Source organism: Oncorhynchus mykiss, chromosome 18, assembly GCF_057628025.1.
Source record: "Oncorhynchus mykiss isolate SJ-2025 chromosome 18, ASM5762802v1, whole genome shotgun sequence".
Lineage (NCBI taxonomy): Eukaryota > Metazoa > Chordata > Actinopteri > Salmoniformes > Salmonidae > Oncorhynchus > Oncorhynchus mykiss.
Window position 1 is genome coordinate 68167925 of NC_143039.1, and position 25772 is coordinate 68193696.

The following is a 25772-nucleotide window of genomic DNA, read 5'->3' on the forward strand; positions in this document are numbered from 1 at the left end:
AGCTCTCTTCTCCCCCATCCCCCTCTACCCTTACCCCCTGGTCAACATGCATGGAACACACGCACGAAACCTTAACAGCAAAAAGTGGGCAACATGTCCATTGGCACCCCAGCCCCAGCTCTCTTCTCCCCATCCCCCTCTACCCTTACCCCCTGGTCAGAGGCTTACTCCCTCCCAGCTGCTCCAGCCCCTCTGAGCTACACTAGCTAGCTTTATCTCATTAGCATGTTCAGTACTTAGATCAATTCTCTGACGCTAAACAAGCAAATGTTTGGGTAGCAGCCCGGGAGGCACAGCAGCAGAGTTCTGGAGAGAAATAAACGGTGGTGCTGCACGATGGAGTGACGCAGAAGTTCTCTCTGAAGAGGCCCTTTAGATTTATGCAGAGCTAGTCTCAATGGGCTCCAGAGCACTGAGCAGAGCTGGTTTAACACAGTAAGAGTGACTCAGTCTCCAATGGAAGCAGGCAGGCATATGCTGCTAAAGTACAGAGGAGAGGAGATATGGAGAGATGGAGGGAGGAGAGTAGAGAGAGGGATGAGAGGGAGGAGAGAGGGATGAGAGATAGAGGGAGGGAGGAGAGTGGAGAGGGATGAGAGGGAGGGAGGAAGGAGAGATGGAGGAGAGTGAGGGAGGTAGGGGAGTAGAGAGGGAGGGAGGGGAGTAGAGAGGGAGGGAGGGGAGTAGAGATGGAGGGAGGGAGGAGAGATGGAGGGAGGGAGGAGAGGAGGAGGAGAGTAGAGATAGAGGGATGAGAGGGAGGGAGGAGAGGGATGAGAGGGAGGGAGGAGAGGGAGGGAGGAGAGAGAGGGAGGTGGGAGAGGGAGGAAAAGAGAGGGGGAGGAGAGGAGAGAGGGAGGAGGGGAGAGAGGGAGGGGAGAAGAGAGGGAAGGGAGAAGAGAGAGAGGGGAGGAGAAAGAGGGGAGTAAAGGGGGATACCGAGTCAATTGTACAACAATGTATTCAACTGAAACGTGTCTTCCACATTTAACCAACCCCTCTGAATTTAACCCAACCCCGCCTTAAATCGACATCCACGTCATCTGCGCCCGTGAAACAGTGGGTTAACGGCCTTGATCAGGGTCAGAAAGACAGATTTTTACCTGGTCAGCTCGGGAGAGACAAAGGGAGGTGAGATAGAGGAAGGGGGGAGAGATGGAGGGAGGGAGATATGGAGAGAGGGAGGAGACATATAGAGGGAGGGAGGGAGGGAGGAGAGATATAGAGGGAGATATAGAGGGAGAGAGGGAGGGAGGGAGAGAGAGAGGGAGATATAGAGGGAGAGAGGGAGGAGAGAGAGAGAGAGAGAGAGAGAGAGAGAGAGAGAGAGAGAGAGAGAGAGAGAGAGAGAGAGAGAGAGAGAGAGAGAGAGAGAGAGAGAGAGAGAGAGAGAGAGAGAGAGAGAGAGAGAGAGAGAGAGAGAGAGAGAGAGAGAGAGAGAGAGAGAGAGAGAGAGAGAGAGAGAGAGAGAGAGAGAGAGAGAGAGAGAGGGAGGGAGGGAGGGGGGAGATAGAGGGAGGGAAATGTAAATGTATCCAACAAATTTATAGTCACAAGCTTGATGTAGTCATTGCATGTTATGAATATGGGATCAAATACTGCATTTTTACTACTGTAATGCAGATAAGTGAATGTCCCAATACATTTGGTCCTGTAAAAATAGGGGACAATGTGCAAAAAGTGGTGTAATTTCTAAATGGTTCACCTGATATGGATGAAAATGCCCTCAAATTAAAGCTGACAGTCTGCACTTTAACCTCACAGTCATTGTTTTACTCAGAAAACTTGGGGGGACCAAATAAACCACCTGCGGGCTGGCCGCCAGTTGGGGAATGCTGCTCTAGGCTCTGAACAAGACTCGTGTCTGCACTAATCAGTCAGTCACAGGACTAGCATCACATAGGAATACTGGTTGTGAGACAATACTGGTTGCATCACCACTGGTTGTGAGACAATGTGTGAAAGCAGTACAGGCAGTCTATTGGGAAATGGACCTCTCTTTTTGATCAGGCACTGACCTGGTCTATCTCCATGAGCTTAGGGAAGGCCCCTGGCCACTCGATGGCCACCTTGACGATGTCGGAGGGCGGTGGCATGATGGCGGTGGAGGGGTATGGAGGTGCCTCTCACTGTCTCACTGAGGAGCTCTCATCCAAACCTGCAGGGGAGAGAAACAGACAGAGGGGGTCACGTTATTCAATGGACAGAATAGAATAGACTAGAATTTATCCATTTGCTCATAAATTCTAAATGTGTTGCTGACACAGCATTACGATACAGTAGCAATCCAACCCACTGCACGAAGAGGCACACTCACACAGTCTATATTCAAACCAAGTGACATCAATATTCAAAAGTTCACAAGGTCAGTGATGAAATATTAATTAGAGTTATGATGGAAACTTAAAGATACCTTAATAGAAAATGACTCAAGTAAAAGTGAAAGTTACCCAGTAAAATCTAAAAGTATTGGTTTTAAATACACTTAAGTATCAAAATTAAATGTATAAATCATTTTACACTCCGTATATTAAGCAAACCAGACGGCACACATTTAATTATTATTATTTTCTTTTTTTACAGATGGCCAGTATCATTTAAATGACACTCCAACACATATTTAATTATTATTATTATTATTTTTACAGATGGCCAGTATCATTTAAATGACACTCCAACACATATTTAATTATTATTATTATTATTTTTACAGATGGCCAGTATCATTTAAATGACACTCCAACACATATTTAATTATTATTATTATTATTTTTACAGATGGCCAGTATCATTTAAATGACACTCCAACACATATTTTACAAACAAAGCATTTGTTTTTAGTGAGTCTGCCAGATCAGATGCAGACGGGGATAACCAGGGACGGTCTCTTGAATTAAACCATTTCCTTGTCCTGCTAAGCATTCAACATGTAACAAGTACTTTCAGGTGTCAGAGAAAATGTATGGAGTAAAAAGTACATACATTTATTTAGGAATGTAGTGAAGTATAAATAGTAAAGTACAGATATCCCCAACAACAACTTAAGTATTACTTTATAGTATTTTTACTTAAGTACTTTACACCACTGACTAGGGCACAGCTTCCTTAAGTGTATTCATTACACTCACTTATACAGATCCCAGATCAGGCCAAATAGTGCAATAGCAAAAGTGCAGTTGGCTTGTTCTGCATCCCAAATTGCACCATAGAGCTCTGGTCAAAAGTAGTGTAGAAAACATTAGGAACACCTTCCTAATATTGAGTTGCACCTCCTTTTGTCCTAAGAACAGCCTCAATTCTTCAGGCCATGAACGCTACCAGCTGTTGAAAGCATTCACAGGGAAGCTTGCCCATGTAGACTCAAACACTTCCCACAGTTGTGTCAAGTTGGCTGGATATCCTTTGGTTGGTGGACCATTCTTGATAAACACAGGAAACTGTTGAGTATGAAAAACCCAGCAGCATTGCAGTTCTTGATACAAACCTGTGCACGTAACACCTACTACCATACCCCGTTCAAAGACACTTCAATATTTTGTCTTGCCCATTCACCCTCTGAATGGCAGACAAACACAATCCATGTCTCAGTTGTCGCAACGATTAAAAATACGTCTTTAACTCGTCTCCTCCCCTTCATTGACAGTGATTGAAGTGGATTTAACAAGTGACATCAATAAGGGATCATAGCTTTCACCTGGATTCACCTGGTCAGTCTAATGGAAAGAGCAGGTGTTCCTAATGTTTTGTACACTGGGTGTATATAGGGAGTAATTGGGCACAACCATAGAAGACTGTACCAACAAATAGTACCGACAAATTGTAAACAAACAAATCGATTGACAAAGAAACTGTCATCAAGCATTACACTGCAAAAAAACTTTGTCCACAATAGCCTGTATGTACGATACCCAAGCTATTAAACTACAGCATAACAGAAAGAGTCAGAGTGGGCCTCCACAGTGGTGATGCTACTAAACTTGACCTCAGCAGCTCATCTCCAGGGGCCAGGGTGTGTCGTGCTTGGCTCTGGGTGATAAGAGCAGTGGTGTGACACACAGGGCAGGCAGCATCAGAGGTGTTACAGGCCTGAGGAGCATTAGCAGACACACACACCCACAACTCTCTCACACACACACACACACACACAACTCTCACACACACACACCCACAACTCTCACACACACACACACCCACAACTCTCACACACACACACACCCACAACTCTCACACACACAACTCTCACACCCACAACTCTCACACCCACACACAACTCACACACACACACACACACACACACAACTCTCACTCACACACACAACTCTCTCACACACACAAACAACTCTCACACACACACACAACTCTCACCCCCACAACTCGCACACCCACACACACACACACAACTCTCACACACACACACACACACACACAACTCTCACACACACACACACACAACTCTCACACACACACACACACAACTCTCACACAAACACACACACAACTCTCACACACACACACACAACTCTCACACACACACAAACAACTCTCTCACACACACAAACAACTCTCTCACACACACAACTCTCACTCACACACACAACTCTCACTCACACACACAACTCTCACTCACACACACAACTCTCACTCACTCACACAACTCTCACAACTCTCACTCACAACTCTCACTCACACAAATCTCACACACACCCACAACTCTCACACACACACACCCACACAACTCTCACACACACACACACACACAACTCTCACACACACACACACACAACTCTCACACACACACAACTCTCACTCACACACACAACTCTCACACACACACAAACAACTCTCACACACACACAAACCACTCTCACACACACACACACAACTCTCACACACACACACACACACACACAACTCTCACACACACACACACACACACACAACTCTCACACACACACACACACAACTCTCACACACACACACAACTCTCACACACACACACACACAACTCTCACACACACACACACACAACTCTCACACACACACACACACACAACTCTCACACACACACACACACACACAACTCTCACACACACACACACAAACAACTCTCTCACACACACAACTCTCACTCACACACACAACTCTCACTCACACACACAACTCTCACTCACACACACAACTCTCACTCACACACACACACAACTCTCACTCACACACACACACACACAACTCTCACTCACACACACACACACACAACTCTCACTCACACACACACACAACTCTCACTCACACACACACACAACTCTCACTCACACACACACACACAACTCTCACTCACACACACACACAACTCTCACTCACACACACACACAACTCTCACTCACACACACAACTCTCACTCACTCACTCACACACACAACTCTCACTCACTCACACAACTCTCACAACTCTCACTCACAACTCTCACTCACACAACTCTCACACACACCCACAACTCTCACACACACACACCCACACAACTCTCACACACACACACAACTCTCACACACACACACACAACTCTCACTCACACACACAACTCTCACACACACACAAACAACTCTCACACACACACAACTCTCACACCCACACACACACACACAACTCTCACACACACACACACACAACTCTCACACACACACACACACACACAACTCTCACACACACACACACAACTCTCACACACACACACACAACTCTCACACACACACACAACTCTCACACACACACACACACACACACACAACTCTCACACACACACACACACACAACTCTCACACACACACACACACAAACAACTCTCTCACACACACAACTCTCACACACACAACTCTCACTCACACACACAACTCTCACTCACACACACAACTCTCACTCACACACACAACTCTCACTCACACACAACTCTCACTCACACTCACACACAACTCTCACTCACACACACACACAACTCTCACTCACACACACACACAACTCTCACTCACACACACACACAACTCTCACTCACACACACACACAACTCTCACTCACACACACACAACTCTCACTCACACACACACAACTCTCACTCACACACACACAACTCTCACTCACAACTCTCACTCACTCACTCACACACACAACTCTCACAACTCTCACTCACACAACTCTCACTCACACAACTCTCACACACACAACTCTCACACACACACACCCACAACTCTCACACACACACACCCACAACTCTCACACACACACACCCACAACTCTCACACACACACACACACACACACACACACACCCACAACTCTCACACACACACCCACAACTCTCACACACACACACAACTCACACCCACAACTCTCAAACCCACAACTCTCACACACACACACAAACAACTCACACACACAACTCTCACACACACACAAACAACTCTCTCACACACACAAACAACTCTCTCACACACACAAACAACTCACACACACAACTCTCACTCACACACACAACTCTCACTCACCCACACAACTCTCACTCACTCACACAACTCTCACTCACTCACACAACTCTCACTCACTCACACAACTCTCACTCACTCACACAACTCTCACTCACTCACACAACTCTCACTCACTCACAAAATTCACACCCACAACTCACACACGCACAAACAACTCTCACACACAACTCTCACTCACACACACAACTCTCACACACACACACACACAACTCTCACTCACACACAACTCTCACTCACACACAACTCTCACTCACACACAACTCTCACTCACACACAACTCTCACTCACACACAACTCTCACTCACACACAACTCACACACACACACACAACTCACTCACACACACACAACTCTCACTCACACACACACAACTCACTCACACACACAACTCTCACACACACACACACAACTCTCACACACACACACACAACTCTCACTCACACACAACTCTCACACACACACACACACCTCTCACACACACACACCTCTCACACACACACACACACACAACTCACTCACACACACAACTCTCACACACAAACACACACAACTCTCACACACACACACAACTCTCACACACACACACACACAACTCTCACACACACACACACACACACAACTCACACAACTCTCACTCACACACAACTCACACACACACAACTCACACACACACACACAACTCACACACACACCTCACAACTCACACACAACTCACAACTCACACACACACACAACTCTCACTCACACAAAAAACTCACACACACACAAAACTCACACACACAAAAAAACACACACACACAAAACTCACACACACACAAAACTCACACAAAACGCACAAAAGTCACACGCACAAAACTCACATGCACACTTGTGTGCGCACACTCATGCTCACTCAGACACACACATTTTCTCTCTGAGAGACACACCTGGCAGTGAACAGTAATCCTGTGTGACTCAGGCCAGGGATGAAAGCGCTGAGTATTACTGAGGAAGCAGAAAGAAAGAGGTTTAGCAGAGAGATGGATGGAGAGATGGTCTGACTCCCCCTGGCTTTCTCAGATAAGACTGGTTAAATTGCCCTCTGCACTCAGAGAAGACCGGACACAGACTACGGAATATTTGATTTCAAACCACAAGTGAGGACTTCATCATATGACGACACCAAATGTCCATCCAAAATGGAAATAGTGTATACGGAGTACTGTAGATATAGAATACGTATGACACCCTATAACTTAGGTAGTGCACCACTTTTGCCCTCCCACTCTCCCCATGCAGTTTATTCCAACCTTACGTCTCTCTCCCTCTCTCCCCATACAGTTTATTCCAACCTTACGTCTCTCACCCTCTCTCCCCATGCAGTTTATTCCAACCTTACGTCTCTCTCCCTCACTCCTCATGCAGTTTATTCCAACCTTACGTCTCTCTCCCTCTCTCCCCATGCAGTTTATTCCAACCTTACGTCTCTCACCCTCTCACCCCATGCAGTTTATTCCAACCTTACGTCTCTCTCCCTCTCTCCCCATGCAGTTTATTCCAACCTTACGTCTCTCTCCCCATGCAGTTTATTCCAACCTTACGTCTCTCTCCCCCTTGCAGTTTATTCCAACCTTACGTCTCTCTCCCCCTTGCAGTTTATTCCAACCTTACGTCTCTCTCCCCCTTGCAGTTTATTCCAACCTTACGTCTCTCTCCCCATGCAGTTTATTCCAACCTTACGTCTCTCTCCCCCTTGCAGTTTATTCCAACCTTACGTCTCTCTCCCTCTCTCCTCATGCAGTTTATTCCAACCTTACGTCTCTCTCCCTCTCTCCCCATGCAGTTTATTCCAACCTTGCGTCTCTCTCTCCTCATGCAGTTTATTCCAACCTTACGTCTCTCTCCCTCTCTCCTCATGCAGTTTATTCCAACCTTACGTCTCTCTCCCTCTCTCCCCATGCAGTTTATTCCAACCTTACGTCTCTCACCCTCTCACCCCATGCAGTTTATTCCAACCTTACGTCTCTCTCCCTCTCTCCCCATGCAGTTTATTCCAACCTTACGTCTCTCTCCCCATGCAGTTTATTCCAACCTTACGTCTCTCTCCCCCTTGCAGTTTATTCCAACCTTACGTCTCTCTCCCCCTTGCAGTTTATTCCAACCTTACGTCTCTCTCCCCCTTGCAGTTTATTCCAACCTTACGTCTCTCTCCCCATGCAGTTTATTCCAACCTTACGTCTCTCTCCCCCTTGCAGTTTATTCCAACCTTACGTCTCTCTCCCTCTCTCCTCATGCAGTTTATTCCAACCTTACGTCTCTCTCCCTCTCTCCCCATGCAGTTTATTCCAACCTTACGTCTCTCTCTCCTCATGCAGTTTATTCCAACCTTACGTCCCTCTCCCTCTCTCCTCATGCAGTTTATTCCAACCTTACGTCTCTCTCCCTCTCTCCTCATGCAGTTTATTCCAACCTTACGTCTCTCTCCCTCTCTCCCCATGCAGTTTATTCCAACCTTACGTCTCTCTCCCCATGCAGTTTATTCCAACCTTACGTCTCTCTCCCTCTCTCCTCATGCAGTTTATTCCAACCTTACGTCTCTCTCCCTCTCTCCTCATGCAGTTTATTCCAACCTTACGTCTCTCTCCCCATGCAGTTTATTCCAACCTTACGTCTCTCTCCCCGTTGCAGTTTATTCCAACCTTACGTCTCTCTCCCCATGCAGTTTATTCCAACCTTACGTCTCTCTCCCCATGCAGTTTATTCCAACCTTACGTCTCTCTCCCCATGCAGTTTATTCCAACCTTACGTCTCTCTCCCCCTTGCAGTTTATTCCAACCTTACGTCTCTCTCCCCCTTGCAGTTTATTCCAACCTTACGTCTTTCTCTCCATGCAGTTTATTCCAACCTTACGTCTCTCTCCCTCTCTCCTCATGCAGTTTATTCCAACCTTACGTCTCTCTCCCACTCTCCCCATGCAGTTTATTCCAACCTTACGTCTCTCTCCCTCTCTCCCCATGCAGTTTATTCCAACCTTACGTCTCTCTCCCCATGCAGTTTATTCCAACCTTACGTCTCTCTCCCTCTCTCCTCATGCAGTTTATTCCAACCTTACGTCTCTCTCCCTCTCTCCTCATGCAGTTTATTCCAACCTTACGTCTCTCTCCCCATGCAGTTTATTCCAACCTTACGTCTCTCTCCCCGTTGCAGTTTATTCCAACCTTACGTCTCTCTCCCCATGCAGTTTATTCCAACCTTACGTCTCTCTCCCCATGCAGTTTATTCCAACCTTACGTCTCTCTCCCCATGCAGTTTATTCCAACCTTACGTCTCTCTCCCCCTTGCAGTTTATTCCAACCTTACGTCTCTCTCCCCCTTGCAGTTTATTCCAACCTTACGTCTTTCTCTCCATGCAGTTTATTCCAACCTTACGTCTCTCTCCCTCTCTCCTCATGCAGTTTATTCCAACCTTACGTCTCTCTCCCACTCTCCCCATGCAGTTTATTCCAACCTTACGTCTCTCTCCCTCCCTCCCCATGCAGTTTATTCCAACCTTACGTCTCTCTCCCTCATGCAGTTTATTCCAACCTTACGTCTCTCTCTCCTCATGCAGTTTATTCCAACCTTACGTCTCTCTCCCCCTTGCAGTTTATTCCAACCTTACGTCTCTCTCCCCATGCAGTTTATTCCAACCTTACGTCTCTCTCCCCATGCAGTTTATTCCAACCTTACGTCTCTCTCCCCCTTGCAGTTTATTCCAACCTTACGTCTCTCTCCCCATGCAGTTTATTCCAACCTTACGTCTCTCTCCCCACGCAGTTTATTCCAACCTTACGTCTCTCTCCCTCTCTCCCCATGCAGTTTATTCCAACCTTACGTCTCTCTCCCCATGCAGTTTATTCCAACCTTACGTCTCTCTCCCCACGCAGTTTATTCCAACCTTACGTCTCTCTCCCTCTCTCCCCATGCAGTTTATTCCAACCTTACGTCTCTCTCCCCATGCAGTTTATTCCAACCTTACGTCTCTCTCCCTCTCTCCTCATGCAGTTTATTCCAACCTTACGTCTCTCTCCCTCTCTCCCCATGCAGTTTATTCCAACCTTACGTCTCTCTCCCTCTCTCCTCATGCAGTTTATTCCAACCTTACGTCTCTCTCCCCATGCAGTTTATTCCAACCTTACGTCTCTCTCCCCATGCAGTTTATTCCAACCTTACGTCTCTCTCCCCCTTGCAGTTTATTCCAACCTTACGTCTCTCTCCCCCTTGCAGTTTATTCCAACCTTACGTCTCTCTCCCCCTTGCAGTTTATTCCAACCTTACGTCTCTCTCCCCCTTGCAGTTTATTCCAACCTTACGTCGCTCTCCCCATGCAGTTTATTCCAACCTTACGTCTCTCTCCCTCTCTCCCCATGCAGTTTATTCCAACCTTACGTCTCTCTCCCTCTCTCCCCATGCAGTTTATTCCAACCTTACGTCTCTCTCCCCATGCAGTTTATTCCAACCTTACGTCTCTCTCCCTCTCTCCTCATGCAGTTTATTCCAACCTTACGTCTCTCTCCCTCTCTCCTCATGCAGTTTATTCCAACCTTACGTCTCTCTCCCTCTCTCCTCATGCAGTTTATTCCAACCTTACGTCTCTCTCCCTCTCTCCTCATGCAGTTTATTCCAACCTTACGTCTCTCTCCCTCTCTCCCTCATGCAGTTTATTCCAACCTTACGTCTCTCTCTCCTCATGCAGTTTATTCCAACCTTACGTCTCTCTCCCTCATGCAGTTTATTCCAACCTTACGTCTCTCTCCCTCATGCAGTTTATTCCAACCTTACGTCTCTCTCCCTCTCTCCTCATGCAGTTTATTCCAACCTTACGTCTCTCTCCCTCCCTCCCTCATGCAGTTTATTCCAAAAAGATAGTCGTCATGTCATCTGCCTGGTCTGATGTACTGTGAATGTGTAGCTCATCCCATAAGAAGCACAGCCCTTGTTCAGGGCCCGTTGCCATGGGAGCCATAGCTTCAGTAGACACTAGCTAGCTGCATCTTTACTTCCATCCAGGGTGTCAGAAAGGCAGTCGGTCACCTTTTGTTTGTTGTCATTTGGATTTCCCGAAATTCATAAGAACCACCAGTCTTTTTTTACACCATTCAAATAAATCTGAGGGAAATAGTGGACTCTCGGTGTAAACATTGGAGTGTGTAAAATGAGAACTTTGAGAAACAGCCTTCAGTGGACGTGTGTGTGTGTGTGTGTGTGTGTGTGTGTGGGGGGGGGGGGCTGTGACTCAAAAAGACAGCCTTTCTCTGCAACTTAATTATTACCATTATACTGTTATTATCAGTATCCTTTCATTATTATTGAATTCATTATTACCTCTAAATATTAGTCTAGTATATAAATTTAGAGATGTCAGATTGGAGAGGATTGTCACATTTTCGTATTGACAACTTAACCCATAGGCTCTCAGACAAAAGAAACGTGCCATTTCACTATTGCATTTACACTTTGTTTCTGTTTTTTCCTTGTCATTCGGTTTTGTAAATGTCCATTTTGTTTAAAATGTATGTTACTGTTGTTTTAGGATTATAAGGCCCTGTGTAAAAATGGGAGGCCACAATTCTGTTTGTTCACTTGTTACCATGGATATGCTTCTTAATAAAAACCCATTATTATCATCATGGCATTATTATGATTATTATTATTCTTCAGGTTGTTACTTATAAATATGAATCCACAAATTAAGAAATGCCAGGTTGGAGAAGATCAATCACATTTTCTAAATAAAAATATACGCCTACCTCGTCTGTTACTGTTTTTGCAAAAAAATAAATGTTTTAACAGGGATCCTATTTCGACACGCAAATCAGTTCGCCTGCTATTAGGGCAAGTTTATCTACGTGAAAAAATAAAGTTCAGAAATGTGTTTTTCCCAAAAATTAATGTAGGCTTATTTAAAATGGTTTTGCCGGTTATTTTATTTACGGTGTTCATCTGTAACCGTTAGTTACGCGGTCATTTTTACCCGGTTATTCATTTAGCGTCACAGGCCTACGTGTCTGTGGCCTTCCTGACCTGCAGCTGGCTGTGTTGATGAAACCAGGCTCCTCACCGAAATCAGACTCTCTCCGTTCATGCCTCTCCCTTGTTTATGCTCATTCAGAGAAAATTGTGTTCTTGTCCTCCGCTCTAGGAAAGCGGAGGGTGGCAAAGAGAGAGAGACCGAGAGAAAGAACACAGGAGTATTGTCTTGATGAGAACAAGCTGGCCAATTCTGTGAGCAGAGGAGCATGATTGCGCAGACACACACACACACACACCCTTTAAAGAAAAAATCAATTCACTCTGTCAACAAGTTCAGCCTGTCAATCAGATCTGTCATAGTCTTTCAACACAGGAGCAGCAACAGTGGAAGTGGCACAGTCAACCTCAGAAAGCTCAGTGCACCCATCTTCCTTCCTTTCCCCTTACAACAGGAGCTCTGTCAGAGACTTGAGACTTTGGCTGTGTCCCAATTGCACCCTATTCCCTATAGATCTCTGGTCAAAAGTAGTGCACTACATAGGAAATAGGGTGCCATTTGTGATGCACACATCACAGAGAGAAGCAGTATACAGTAAATCTAGTGGAGGGGATGGGTTGAGGAGAGGGGCAGTCAGGGCTGCCAGGAACACTGTCATTCTGCTCTGGGTTCATTTATAGGCATCAAGACTGCACTGGGATACACAGCAGATATGCCAATCAAGATTTACTCTCTCTGTGTGTGTGTGTGTGTGTGTCTCATACCCGTGAGGCACGTATCTCTGCCTCATATTTTATCCACTTCACAATGCAAATTGTGGTTTTGTTATTGAGCAAGCAGCTGTCCAAGGCCATCCTGTCATGGTAGTTGATACCCTCAGGAATATGTGGACCTATACAACACAGCTCTGCCAGAGGAGCTAATAAGACACAAGTGTCTCTCTTTCCTTCTCCCCATGCCCCTGTTCCTCATTCCATCTCTCTGTTCCTACTTCAGTCTTTGCCTCCTCTTTAGGTGTCCTGCTCTCATCCTACCCTGACGACTCACGCTGAATTGTTTCCTCTGCTCTCGCTTCATGCTTCAGTCAGACTGCCGTCATTGAAGTCGTTTGAGGTGACGAGGGGGTTGTTCAAAACAAAGTCATCAGCGATCGGATCGTCTCTAACCAATCGTCATCGAAGCCCATGACGAATTTTCAAACCGTGGCTTTACCCACGTGTTCTGGCTCTGGCCCAACCCATAGCAAGGAGTCTGGGTAGCCAAGCAACAGTCTTTCTCTCTCCATCTCTTTCTCTCTCTGTTCCTCCCCATCTTTATAGAAAACATTAGGGATTGAACGTTGCAGCTGTACCGTCTCTAAACCAATAAAGCTCTGTAGGATCAGATCCATTCCCTCTCACACAAATGTCCAGTCCTTCACTTGGTTTCATTAAAGTAATGTACTGCGTAACATAACGAGCTGGCTAGACATCAAATCATTGTTTATCAGGGTGAATGGACCTTCTAAGGACAGTAGCAAAGCACACTGACTGACTGGCAATAATCCTGATAGAACGTGCATCCCGAATGGCACCCCCAATATAGTGCACCACCATTTTGGACCAAGGCCCATAGGGACACCACACTAATAGGCCTCTGGTCAAAAGTGCACTACATAGGGAATAGGGTGCCATTTGGGCTGTAGCCATAACCTTAATAATAATAATTTATTTGGTATGATGGATGAGGATGTGGAACTGGGCCAGACTATAATCTCACAAAACGCCCACTGGCACCATCACCTGTGGTAAATCAGAGTGACACGTGCAGCGAGAAGGTCACACCACTAAAGTGACGTTAATCCACTGGATTATTTCAGACACGGAAAGAGTGACTTTACAACAACAAGAACAAAATAAATCACCCCAAGGTCCTGAAAATCAAAAAGTACACAACTGAAAGAACGCATCAATACAGGAGGTGGTAAAGAGGGGACGAGAAGGAAGAGGGAACGCGTCAGGTTTCTGCTAAATTATTTATGAGGTAACATAAGAGGTCTTGTCCTCTGCAGAGAGGAAGGAAGGAGAGAGGAAGAGGGAGGAGAGTTCTGGGAGGAGATGGAGGGGAGAGAACGAGAGAGAAAGGTAAAAGAACGGTTGGAGTGTTGAGTGAGGGATCAAGAGGAAAGACAGAACATTTTAAATTTGACTTCACTACCAACAAGAGGGCTTTGTTGTTGCCCATTTCCTCCTATTAAAAAAATGGATGTAGACACAACTATGCTATAGATTTGTCAGTATATCCAAATCCTCCAATACTGTCACCATGCACTCCATAAAAACCTCAGTGTTTGGGAAGGGCTTGGTCTGTTCTGTTAAAACCAGAGCTCAAATTGAGTGAGGATATGCCATATCCGTTGTTAAAAAAAGAGCAAAAAGGATATCTATTGTTTGCTTTATCTTTTGAAATTGTACATAACACGTATTCAGATGATATCAAGCGTTCTATAACAATGCTTAACTCGACGATGCCTTGTGCTAGAAACAAGCACTAAAATGCCCACAGAGGTGACTGATGCATATGGAGATGTATTGATTCCTCTCTATGACAATAGAGATAAATAGCCTACTAACCAGATGTGCTAGTAATTTTTTATTTATTTAATTTTTTATTTGTAGCATAGGCATGTGGATTGGGTTGCTACTATGTTCTGATCTGCCAACTATTAGCGAAGATTTCTTTTCCTTTGGGCGGCAGAACGTCCAGGGCCTGTTATGCCGATATAGTTTGGGTTGGACATGCACACGTGATTTATTCTCGGTACGGGACCTCCTATCTACTTTTCACCCCTGCAACCCATCGACTACCTCATACCCCTGCACATTGACTCGGTACAGGAGTCCTTGTATATAGCGTTACTATTTCGCTAAACTTGTCTTCGTTTTTAACCCTGCATTGCTGGGAAAGGGCTTTATACACTATAATTAATATACAGTTGAAGTCAGAAGTTTACATACACCTTAGCCAAATACATTTAAACTCAGTTTTTCACAATTCCTGACATTTAATCCTAGTAAAAATTCCCCTGTCTTAGGTCAGTTAGGATCACCACTTTATTTTAAGAATGTGAAATGTAGAATAACAGTAGAGAGAATTATTTATTTCAGCGTTTATTTCTTCCATCACATTCCCAGTGGGTCAGAAATGTACTCAATTAGTATTTGGTAGCATTCCCTTTAAATTGTTTAACTTGGGTCAAATGTTTCTGGTAGCCTTCCACAATAATTTGGGTGAATTTTGGCCCATTCCTCCTGACAGAGTTGATGTAACTGAGTCAGGTTTGTAGGCCTCCTTGCTCACACACACTTTTTCAGTTCTGCCCACAAATTTTCTATGGGATTGAGGTCAGGGCTTTGTGATGGCCACTCCAATACCTTGACTTTGTTGTCCTTAAGCCATTTTGACACAACTTTGGAAGTATGCTTGGGGTCATTGTGTTACGTTCGTCGATGGAAGGGAATCAGACCAAGGTGGAGCGTGGTAGGCCCACATTTGAATTTATTAAATGAACACCAAAAAAACAACAAATACAAAACGAGACATAACGTCTAGTAGGGCTAAACAGCACAGTACCAAAAACAAGATCCCACAAACTAAGGTGGGGAAAAGGCTGCCTAAGTATGATTCACAATCAGAGACAACGATAGACAGCTGCCTCTGATTGGGAACCATACCAGGCCAAACAAAGAAATAGGAAAACTAGATTGCCCACCATAGTCGCACCATGACCTAACCAAAATAGAGAATAAAAAGGATCTCTAAGGTCAGGGCGTGACTCATTGTCCATTTGGAAAACCCATTTGCGACCAAGCTTTAACTTCCTGATGGGAACCTCTTGAGATGTTGCTTCAATATATCCACATACTTTTCCTCCCTCATGATGCCATCTATTTTGTGACGTGCACCAGTCCCTCCTGCAGCAAAGCACCTCCACAACATGATGCTGCCACCCCTGTGCTTCACGGTTGGGATGGTGTTCTTCGGCTTGCAAGCCTCACCCCTTTTCCACAAAACATAATGATGGTTATTATGGCCAAAGAGTTCTATTTTTGTTTCATCAGACCAGAGGACATTTTCTAGCCATCTAGGCAGAGTTGCAAAGAAAAAGACACATCTCAGACTAGCCAATAAAAGATTAAGATGGGGAAAAGAACACAGACACTGGACAGAGGAACTCTGCCTAGAAGGTCAGCATCCCGGAGTTGCCTCTTCACTGTTGACATAGAGACTGGTGAGTTCTTTGTTTCTGGCCATTTTGAGCCTGTAATTGAACCCACAAATGCTGATGCTCCAGATACTGAACTAGTCTAAAGAAGGCCAGTTTTATTGCTTCTTTAAACAGTTTTCAGCTGTGCTAACATAATTTCAAAAGGGTTTTCTAATGCTCAATTAGCCTTTTAAAATTATATACTTGGATAAGCTAACACAACATGCCATTGGAACACAGGAGTGATGGTTGCTGATAATGGGTCTCTGTACACCTATGTAGATATTCCATTATTTTTTTTATCTGCCGTTTCCAGCTACAACATTAAACATGTCTATACTGTATTTCTGATCAATTTGATTTTAAATGGACAAAAAAAAGTGCTTTTCTTCTAAAAACAAGGACATTTCTAAGTGACCCCAAACTTTTTTTGAACGGTAGTGTATAAACCTCTTCAACTTCCCTAAACAGCTGGGAGGGGGGGTACTGTGGGCTGACACCTTGTATAGATTTCAAAAGAGCCTTAAACCCCAGCACTCCATCTGACACCTCCACAAAGGACTGTGGCTCACCAAGGGGCCAGGGTGTGACACCGTGCTACAGACAACTTACAAAGGAGCCAGGAACCTTTATCTGTGTAAGAAACAAAGGCCACAGAGAGATGGAGTGACACAGACAGGCACAGTGAGTTATCATCGCCTACGAGACGGAAACACACACAGAGAGATGGAGTGACACAGACAGGCACAGTGAGTTATCATCGCCTACGAGACGGAAACACACACAGAGAGATGGAGTGACACAGACAGGCACAGTGAGTTATCATCGCCTACGAGACGGAAACACACACAGAGAGATGGAGTGACACAGACAGGCACAGTGAGTTATCATCGCCTACGAGACAGAAACACACACAGAGAGATGGAGTGACACAGACAGGCACAGTGAGTTATCATCGCCTACGAGACGGAAACACACACAGAGAGATGGAGTGACACAGACAGGCACAGTGAGTTATCATCGCCTACGAGACGGAAACACACACAGAGAGATGGAGTGACACAGAGACACACACATGATGAGACACCCGCTACAATTATGACACCATCACAAACCGTAAGAGACACACTGAAACACCTGCTTCAAGCCAGTTCACACACGGCCACGCTCTAGCCATGCTTTCAGTGTCCTGTTACACCATGAGGGAGTGTCTCACACAAACACACACAGTTGGCCTAAGTACTGTCTTTTTTATTCACACAGAAGCACCCACAGGAAAATCCCTCGTAAGAGCTCATTGAAAGTTAGATTTATTCTCTTTGCCCTGTGAAACTGTGCCCACATACCCCTATCAGAGTTCCCCCTGGGTGGTAGACAAAACAATGAATCATGAAAAGAGGAAGAGAAACAGACAGAGAGGAGGGCACTGGAGGGAAACATGGCAGAGCTGCAACAAAAGGGAACAGGACATGTTGTGAGTGACAGGCAGCAAATTCAAAGTTGAACATCATTGTGAGAAATCATGTGGAGAAATCATCAATTAATAAAACATTACTCATTCCCTCTCTCAAAGAGCATCTCTTTCAGTCCCACCCAGTTTGCTAAAGACAGTTGGCAATGACAGACAAGCACACACAAACAGGACAGCAGTGGAGAAGGAGGAAAGTTTGAAGTTCCACTACTGTCTCAGCAGGTTACTACTGTCTCAGCAGACTACTACTACTACTACTACTGTCTCAGCAGGCTACTACTGTCTCAGCAGGCTACTACTGTCTCAGCAGGCTACTACTGTCTCAGCAGGCTACTACTGTCTCAGCAGACTACTACTGTCTCAGCAGACTACTACTACTGTCTCAGCAGGTTACTACTGTCTCAGCAGACTACTACTACTGTCTCAGCAGACTACTACTACTGTCTCAGCAGACTACTACTACTACTACTACACTGTCGGTCTCAGCAGGTTGCTACTAGTAACTGTCTCTTTCTCAACAGGCCGCTTTGTTTCACAAACATGCCCTTGTTTCTAGTGCAGCAAGCAGGATATCCTGTCAGTAATCTGTGCCAAAGGGCCGACAACAGCTCTCACAGCAATTAACAGCACTGTATTAACTCAGCCGAGGCACACAACACGCCTGCCGAGGGGACAGTAATTCTCTAAACTTGTGTTGGTTAAATAGACTAACATTGTGTATGTAAGTATGTATGTACTGTACACTCCTGGAAGCAGCGTAGATATGTGTGACATGGAGCGATGCAGGCTACTACATTTACTACATATATTTGCATCCCAAATATAACCCTATTCCCTCTATAGTGCCCATATGGCTCTGGTCAAAGGTAGAGCACTATGTAGAGAATAGGGTGCCATTTGGTAGGGAATAGGGTGCCATTTGGTAGGGAATAGGGTGCCATTTGGTAGGGAATAGGGTGCCATTTGGTAGGGAATAGGGTGCCATTTGGTAGGGAATAGGGTGCCATTTGGAATGCAGTCAAGGTCTTACAGGTATGGGGGGGTAGTGTCATGAAAACAGTGAACCCAGACGGTGAAACCAAAAGGGGTTCACCAATAACAAAGTGAGTCAGCAACAATATACATTTCATTGTCACCATCCTGAATAAAATAAATGAGTCATAGAAAACGTCTGCGTCAATCCAGAGGTGTGACTAAACAACTATAACAGCCAAATCCATATCTAATGAGCTGCACAGCCAATGCTTTTATTTCGATTTCTGTCTGTTATGTAGTTGTCTAAACAATCTATTTCATAGCTGACCTGTCAGGGGAAACCAAACTGGTAAACTCATGGGTACACTCAAAATGGCTCGTGATTTATAATAATTATAATACTGTAGTCTGAATAGGGTCAGTGCCCAGGGGGGTTAGAGGGCACAGGGGGTGGGGAGGGCAGAGGAGGGCAGCCCTAAAATGAGGGCCCTACCCTTCGGCCCAACGCACCCTACTCCAGCCTGAGTAGTGAGTACACAACAAGAAGAGAAGACCAGGGACTCACCCGGAAACCTTGACGACAAGCAGGTAGCGAGTTCCACCCGCGGGTCCACCCTCCAATAAGTCTTGTTTCAAATCCACAACAAAACAAAACTAAACAAAATCCCCACTAACACTAGCTAGCCACAAATACAATAAGCATCCTTCGATGTTCAGCAGTCACAAGAGCAAGGGTTTTAAACTAAACTTCAAAGTGCCTCTCCTTGTGCACAGAGACAGAAAAAAGCAAGAGAGAGAGGTTAACAGAAGGAGGAAGTAGGCGTTTGTCTAGAGAAGAGGAAACAGGTCTGTAGCAAAACAGAACGTTGAAAAAAAGCAGAGAAATTAAAAGACGAGACAACCGTTGGAGAAACAGCTTACACGACTTGCTCACAGGAAGTTACCTCAACATGAAAAACATTGTGTCACACAGCTACACTATACTAGTACATGTACTGGTCAGCATTCAGCAGGGCACAACAGTAGGGAACATTCAGATTGAAAATACATTATTTAGAATAAACATGCCTCTAACACGTACAATAAGGAATCACGCCAGCTCTATTTATGTCATTTCTATCTGGAACATTCCACAGTGTTTGCCTACTGAACATTACCCTGGTGTGGGGTCAACATAGTCTAGTCAGAGCTCTGAGCAGAGGGAGCCATGTTCCATTACCCAATACCACAAGGGTTTCGTCCCAAACGGCATCCTATTCTCTATGTAGTGCGCTACTTTTGACAAGGGCCCATCAGTAAGGAGGAATGCACTAGATAGAGAATAGGGTGTCATTTGGGACATAGCCAAGCTCTCACTTCCACCTCTGGCTGCCCTATTGTCTCACTGCTGCCATAGACTATAAGAACAACTCGCACGGTGGTGGGAGAATGAGCCAAAACCTGACAGGATCTTAACATTACAGCCTCATTGAACTAAGTGTTGGGACTGACGTCTTAGATGGGAAGTCTCAGTGAAGTTTGACCAGACCTAGGTTCAAATGGTATTTGAAATCTTTACAAAAATACTTTGAGCATTTGATCGTCTACCTGTAAAGTTATCTATTCCTTGGGTTCCATTGTGCCAGGCAAGCTCAATCCAGCGCAGATACAGTATTTGAAAGAAGACAAATGCTACTTGAACCCAGGTCTGGTGCTTACAGCTACTTCACTGCACCCATTACAAGTGTCGGGGGCTGACGTCTTAGTTGGCCAGTGTCAGTGTGTGAAGTCTGACACACAGCATATGTTTAACCCACCCTAGGGTTAGTGAGGCCCCAACTCCCTCGAGTCCCTACTCATCTCTACCACAAAGCCAAATACTGGAGTAGTGTGTTTTCTAGCAGATTTTTACCTGGAATCAGATTCAAAACTAACTCATCTGGCTCTCTGAGTATCTGAGCTGTCAAGGCCACAGAGACCAGAGAGAACGAGAGAGAGGTGGAGAAAGTGATGGAGAGAAAGAGAGCGAAAGAGAGAGATTGAGGATGAGGGAGGTAGGTCAACAAGGCCACAGAAGGGAGGTAGGTCAACAAGGCCACAGAGACTAAGCAGAGAGAGAGATGGAGGAAGGGAGAGATAGGTCAACAAGGCCACAGAGACTAAGCAGAGAGAGAGATGGAGGAAGGGAGAGAAAGAAAGAGGAGGCAGGCAGGTCAAAAGGACAAATGAGCTCAGCCGTTTCACATAATGTGTTTCATAAGACATCTAACATTTCACCACAATCTCTCCTTTTCACAGCATTTAACACGACCACCTGTTTGACATTTACAATTGTTATTATACAATTGTCCCAGACAGAACAGATCACAGGTTGTCAGACAGGCACATATATCCCAGCTAACAAATGTTGGTTCCCAGAACATTGTGGCAGCGTTATATGTAAAAAAAGAAATACATTTAAAAAAAGAAGTTAGAGAATATAAGGGAAAGTCGCAGGAACATTCTGTGTTAGCTGGGATTTCACTACACCTTATTGAGTCATTTGTGTTTCAGCAGTTGGGGCCTACATTCAGTGCATTCCCGTGCGAGGGGGAAATCTTCTGCTATGCTAATTGACAAGACTGAGCGGTCGTGATTCACATACCGTGTAGCTACACAATTCTTGAGACCACAAAACCAGAGGCGTTACTGTCATAACATATGTTTTAGCAGGCTAACTCATTTAAAGAACTGGAAGATCTCACTGGAGCATTTGGGTATGGAAAGCTACTCTTCTCTCAGGGCGTAGCCAGGGATGCACACAATGCCAAACTATTTTCTAAGTAAACCACCACTACTTCATCGCTCCCCAAAGTACTTTTCCACACGACAGTTCTAAAAACGGCATGCTCCCTCCTCCAGCCCTGCTCACCACAGAGCTATCGTAGAGCACTAGTTAGCCGCCGTCTCCATGGAGATGAGCCGATTATGCTAAGGAAACCAATTAGCCTACAGCAATGTACTGTACTGTTCCTCCCCATACTCTCCCGAGCAGGAGCCTTGGGGGGGCCTGGGAGAATAGGGGGGGGGGGAACTTGTCCCCACTCAGAAGAGTCCTTGACAGGGAAGGAATGTCACACGGTTAGGGATGCTCTGTGGGAAGATGATAATAAAAATGAACTGTGCTTCCAGAGCAGAAACATGCCCACACAACAAAAGTTCTCTAACTGCAAGTGCCAAGCAGCACACATAACAAGGGCTTTACTAGCTAGTATGTTCTTTGTTAAAATAATACAATGGTAGCTAGTACCTGAGGGTGTTTTTGTTTAAAGAATGAGATGTGATATGATGCATCTCCCATTGGAACTCTACCAGCCTACACATAAGCATCAGTTACCCAATCACAACATTGTTTTGGTCTATGATGAGTGTTAAATGTTGGCGTATCCTTCCGGTGTAGTTATAGTCGATCCATAACGGGGCCTCCTAACGCAACATTTTCTGCTCAATAATCCAACTGCTAAATCAGTGCATTTAGAGGGCACTCGAGAGGCACAGCGGTCTATGAAACTGCATCTCAGTACTAGAGGCATCACTACAGACCCTGGTTCGATTACAGGCTGTTATTGGGGGTCCTACAATTGGCCCAGCGTGATCCGGGTTAGGGGAATTTGGGGTAGGCTGTCATTGTAAATAATAATTTGTTTTTAAACTGACTTGCCTAGTTAAATAAAGGTTACATAAATGTAAAAAAAGAGGTGGCATCCCAAACAGCACCCTGTTCCCTACACAGTGCCCTACGGACCCTGTTCAAAAGTAGTGCACTAAATAGGAAATAAGGTGCAATTCGGGACACATTTAGAGTCTGTAGTGTACACTAACTGAAACAGACATTACATAAGATAATGTCACAGGTTGTCTCTCTAAGCTGAACATAAATGTGCAGTGTTCAAACCCAGATCCCTTTAGATTTAAAAATAATATGCCATGATTACATAAGGCAATATCTCTCAACAGGGAGGTCAGGGGTATGAGCTTTAAACATAACAGTGGAGCTCAATTAGGAGTTTGTAAACTGAAAGGCCTTCCTACTGCCAGACAGTCACAGAGGATGCTGAACTGATGGAGAGAGTGTTAGAGGAGAGGGAAAGAGAGAGGGGGGAGAGAGAGAGAGAAATAGAGGGGAGATATAGGGAGAGAGTGTTAGAGGGAAAGAGAGAGGGGGGAGAGAGAGAGAAAGAAAGAGGGGGGAGATATAGGGAGAGAGTGTTAGAGGAGAGGGAAAGAGAGGGGGGAGAGAGAGGGAAAGAAAGAGGGGGAGATATAGGGAGAGAGTGTTAGAGGAGAGGGAAAGAGAGAGGGGGGAGAGAGAGAGAAAGAAAGAGGGGGGAGATATAGGGAGAGAGTGGGTGTAGGGATAGAGAGAGGGGAGAGAGAGGGAAAGAGAGAGGGGGGAGAGAGAGGGAAAGAAAGAGGGGGAGATATAGGGAGAGAGTGTTAGAGGAGAGGGAAAGAGAGGGGGGAGAGAGAGGGAAAGAAAGAGGGGGAGATATAGGGAGAGAGTGTTAGAGGAGAGGGAAAGAGAGAGGGGGGAGAGAGAGAGAAAGAAAGAGGGGGGAGATATAGGGAGAGAGTGGGTGTAGGGATAGAGAGAGGGGAGAGAGAGGGAAAGAGAGGGGGGAGAGAGAGAGAAAGAAAGAGGGGGGAGAGAGAGAGAAAGAAAGAGAGGGGGGAGATATAGGGAGAGAGTGGGTGTAGGGATAGAGAGAGAGAGAGATATTGTTTATTTATTTTCCCTTTTGTACTTTAACTATTTGCACATCGTTACAACAATGTATATTGACAATGACATTTGAAATGTGTCTATTCTTCTGAAACTTGTGAGTAATGTTTGCTGTTCACTTTTGATTGTATATTTCACTTTGGTTAATTATCTAGTTCACTTGATTTGGCAACGTAAATATATGTTTCCCATGCCCATAAAGCCCTTTGAATTGAAATTTAATTGAGGGGGGGGGGGGGGGGGGGGGGGGCAGAGCGAGAGCAGGAGACAGACAGGACTCACAGGCTTCAGTCACTCTGACTGTGTGACCTTCTGCTGCAGGGCTCATCAAACCAGGTCTCTCTCACACATGCACAGACACACACTTTACAGTATAATATGTTGACTACTGATATTGATTACTGCATTGTTGGAAAAGAGCCTGAAATAAAGGCATTTCACTGTGCACATGACAATAAAACTTGAAACTCAGACACAAACACTGTGGGCAGAAGGCTAATTAGATTGGCAGCAAGGGGTTAACTTAAGGATCAGCCAAAGCACAAATGTGTGTGAGTGTATGAGAGAGTGAATATCAAGTGTCTTGAAAAGGGCTGTTGAGGTGACCATATTACCGCCACACCGGCGGACACGAGTCATGAAGGCAGTCAAATTCCACAGTCACGGTAATCAGGCTTCTCCAAGCGCTGATGCTGCTCATGGTCATTAGTAGCCTACCAAACTTGCTAACTGCCTGGTACTCAGCATTCTATTGTCCCTCTAATCACTCTGACATCAATGCAAATGTTATCGAAAAATCTAATCAAACATTTCATGAGAGCCCATGAGCTCATGTTGCGGAACATTTCTATAGGCTATGCAATTGCGTGAGAAAACATGATGGCCTCTACTAAAAAGAGGAGGATCCCATCATCTTTCTATAGGCTAAGCATACTGTATTTATTTCTCAACTTTCCTAATATTAAGCTGATTGCTTATATTTACAACAGGAGTATGGCCTACCGGGCTGACAGGTAAATGAATGATGGGAAAAGCGTCCTCCATCCGCTTTTTAAGTGGATAGATGACATGGATTTTTTTCCCGCTACCCCTTTCAAGACAGGTGCATGATAATGGTCCATTCTAAATCAAAACGGCATATTATTTAGTATATGTAAAGACACGATTAAATAAAGAATAGTCTGATGGGTGACAATATTATCACTTGTGAATGATATAAACTCAACAAAAAAAGAGATGTCCCTTTTTCAGGACCCTGTCTTTCAAAGATAATTCGTAAAAATCGAAATAACTTCACAGATCTCCATTGTAAAGGGTTTAAACACTGTTTCCCATGCACTTGTTCAGTTTATGTCTCAGTTGTTGAATCTTGTGTTCCTACAAATATTTACACATTAAGTTTATTGAAAATAAACGCAGTTGACAGTGAGAGGACGTTTCTTTTTTTGCTGAGTTTATTACCACTTGTGAATGATACCCAGCATAAGAAATCCATTTTTTGCGACTTTTTCCAAATAATAGTTGCACACCACATGTAGCATAGCTCATAGGCCTATATGTTTTGATAAGGTTTGTATCACAACTAAAGTGGCAAAAAAACATCTTAAAATGAAGCACATTAATCCGCTTTACAAGAGGTTTAGAGTCTAACTGGCATACATAAGCAACGAGTGAGTTTCAAGTTTGGGGAAGATAATAAAAATGCACTTTTATAGTAAAAGCATTACGTTCATAATCACATTTGCCGTCACTTTTGATAATGGTGTTTTCAAGCTAATGGAACATTTGCGCTTATAGCCTGCTACCATGTGCGCAT

At 44.9% G+C, this 25772-nt stretch overlaps 1 protein-coding gene across 11 annotated transcripts in view; it reads right to left on the minus strand.

The window, feature by feature from the left end:
* Positions 1 to 25772, minus strand: part of LOC110496650 (engulfment and cell motility protein 1) — a 171653-nt gene that overhangs the window by 118621 nt on the left and 27260 nt on the right. For 7 of the 11 annotated variants that reach the window (XM_036953429.2, XM_036953433.2, XM_036953435.2 and 4 more), the window contains one exon: positions 2019 to 2158. In XM_036953429.2, the coding sequence (XP_036809324.1) occupies positions 2019 to 2096 (78 nt within the window). In that variant the 5' untranslated portion in view covers positions 2097 to 2158. Of the gene's footprint in view, positions 1 to 2018; positions 2159 to 19780; positions 20175 to 25772 lie in introns of those variants that run through there. The other 4 variants (XM_090209217.1, XM_090209214.1, XM_036953430.2 and 1 more) reach the window with 2 other exon arrangements.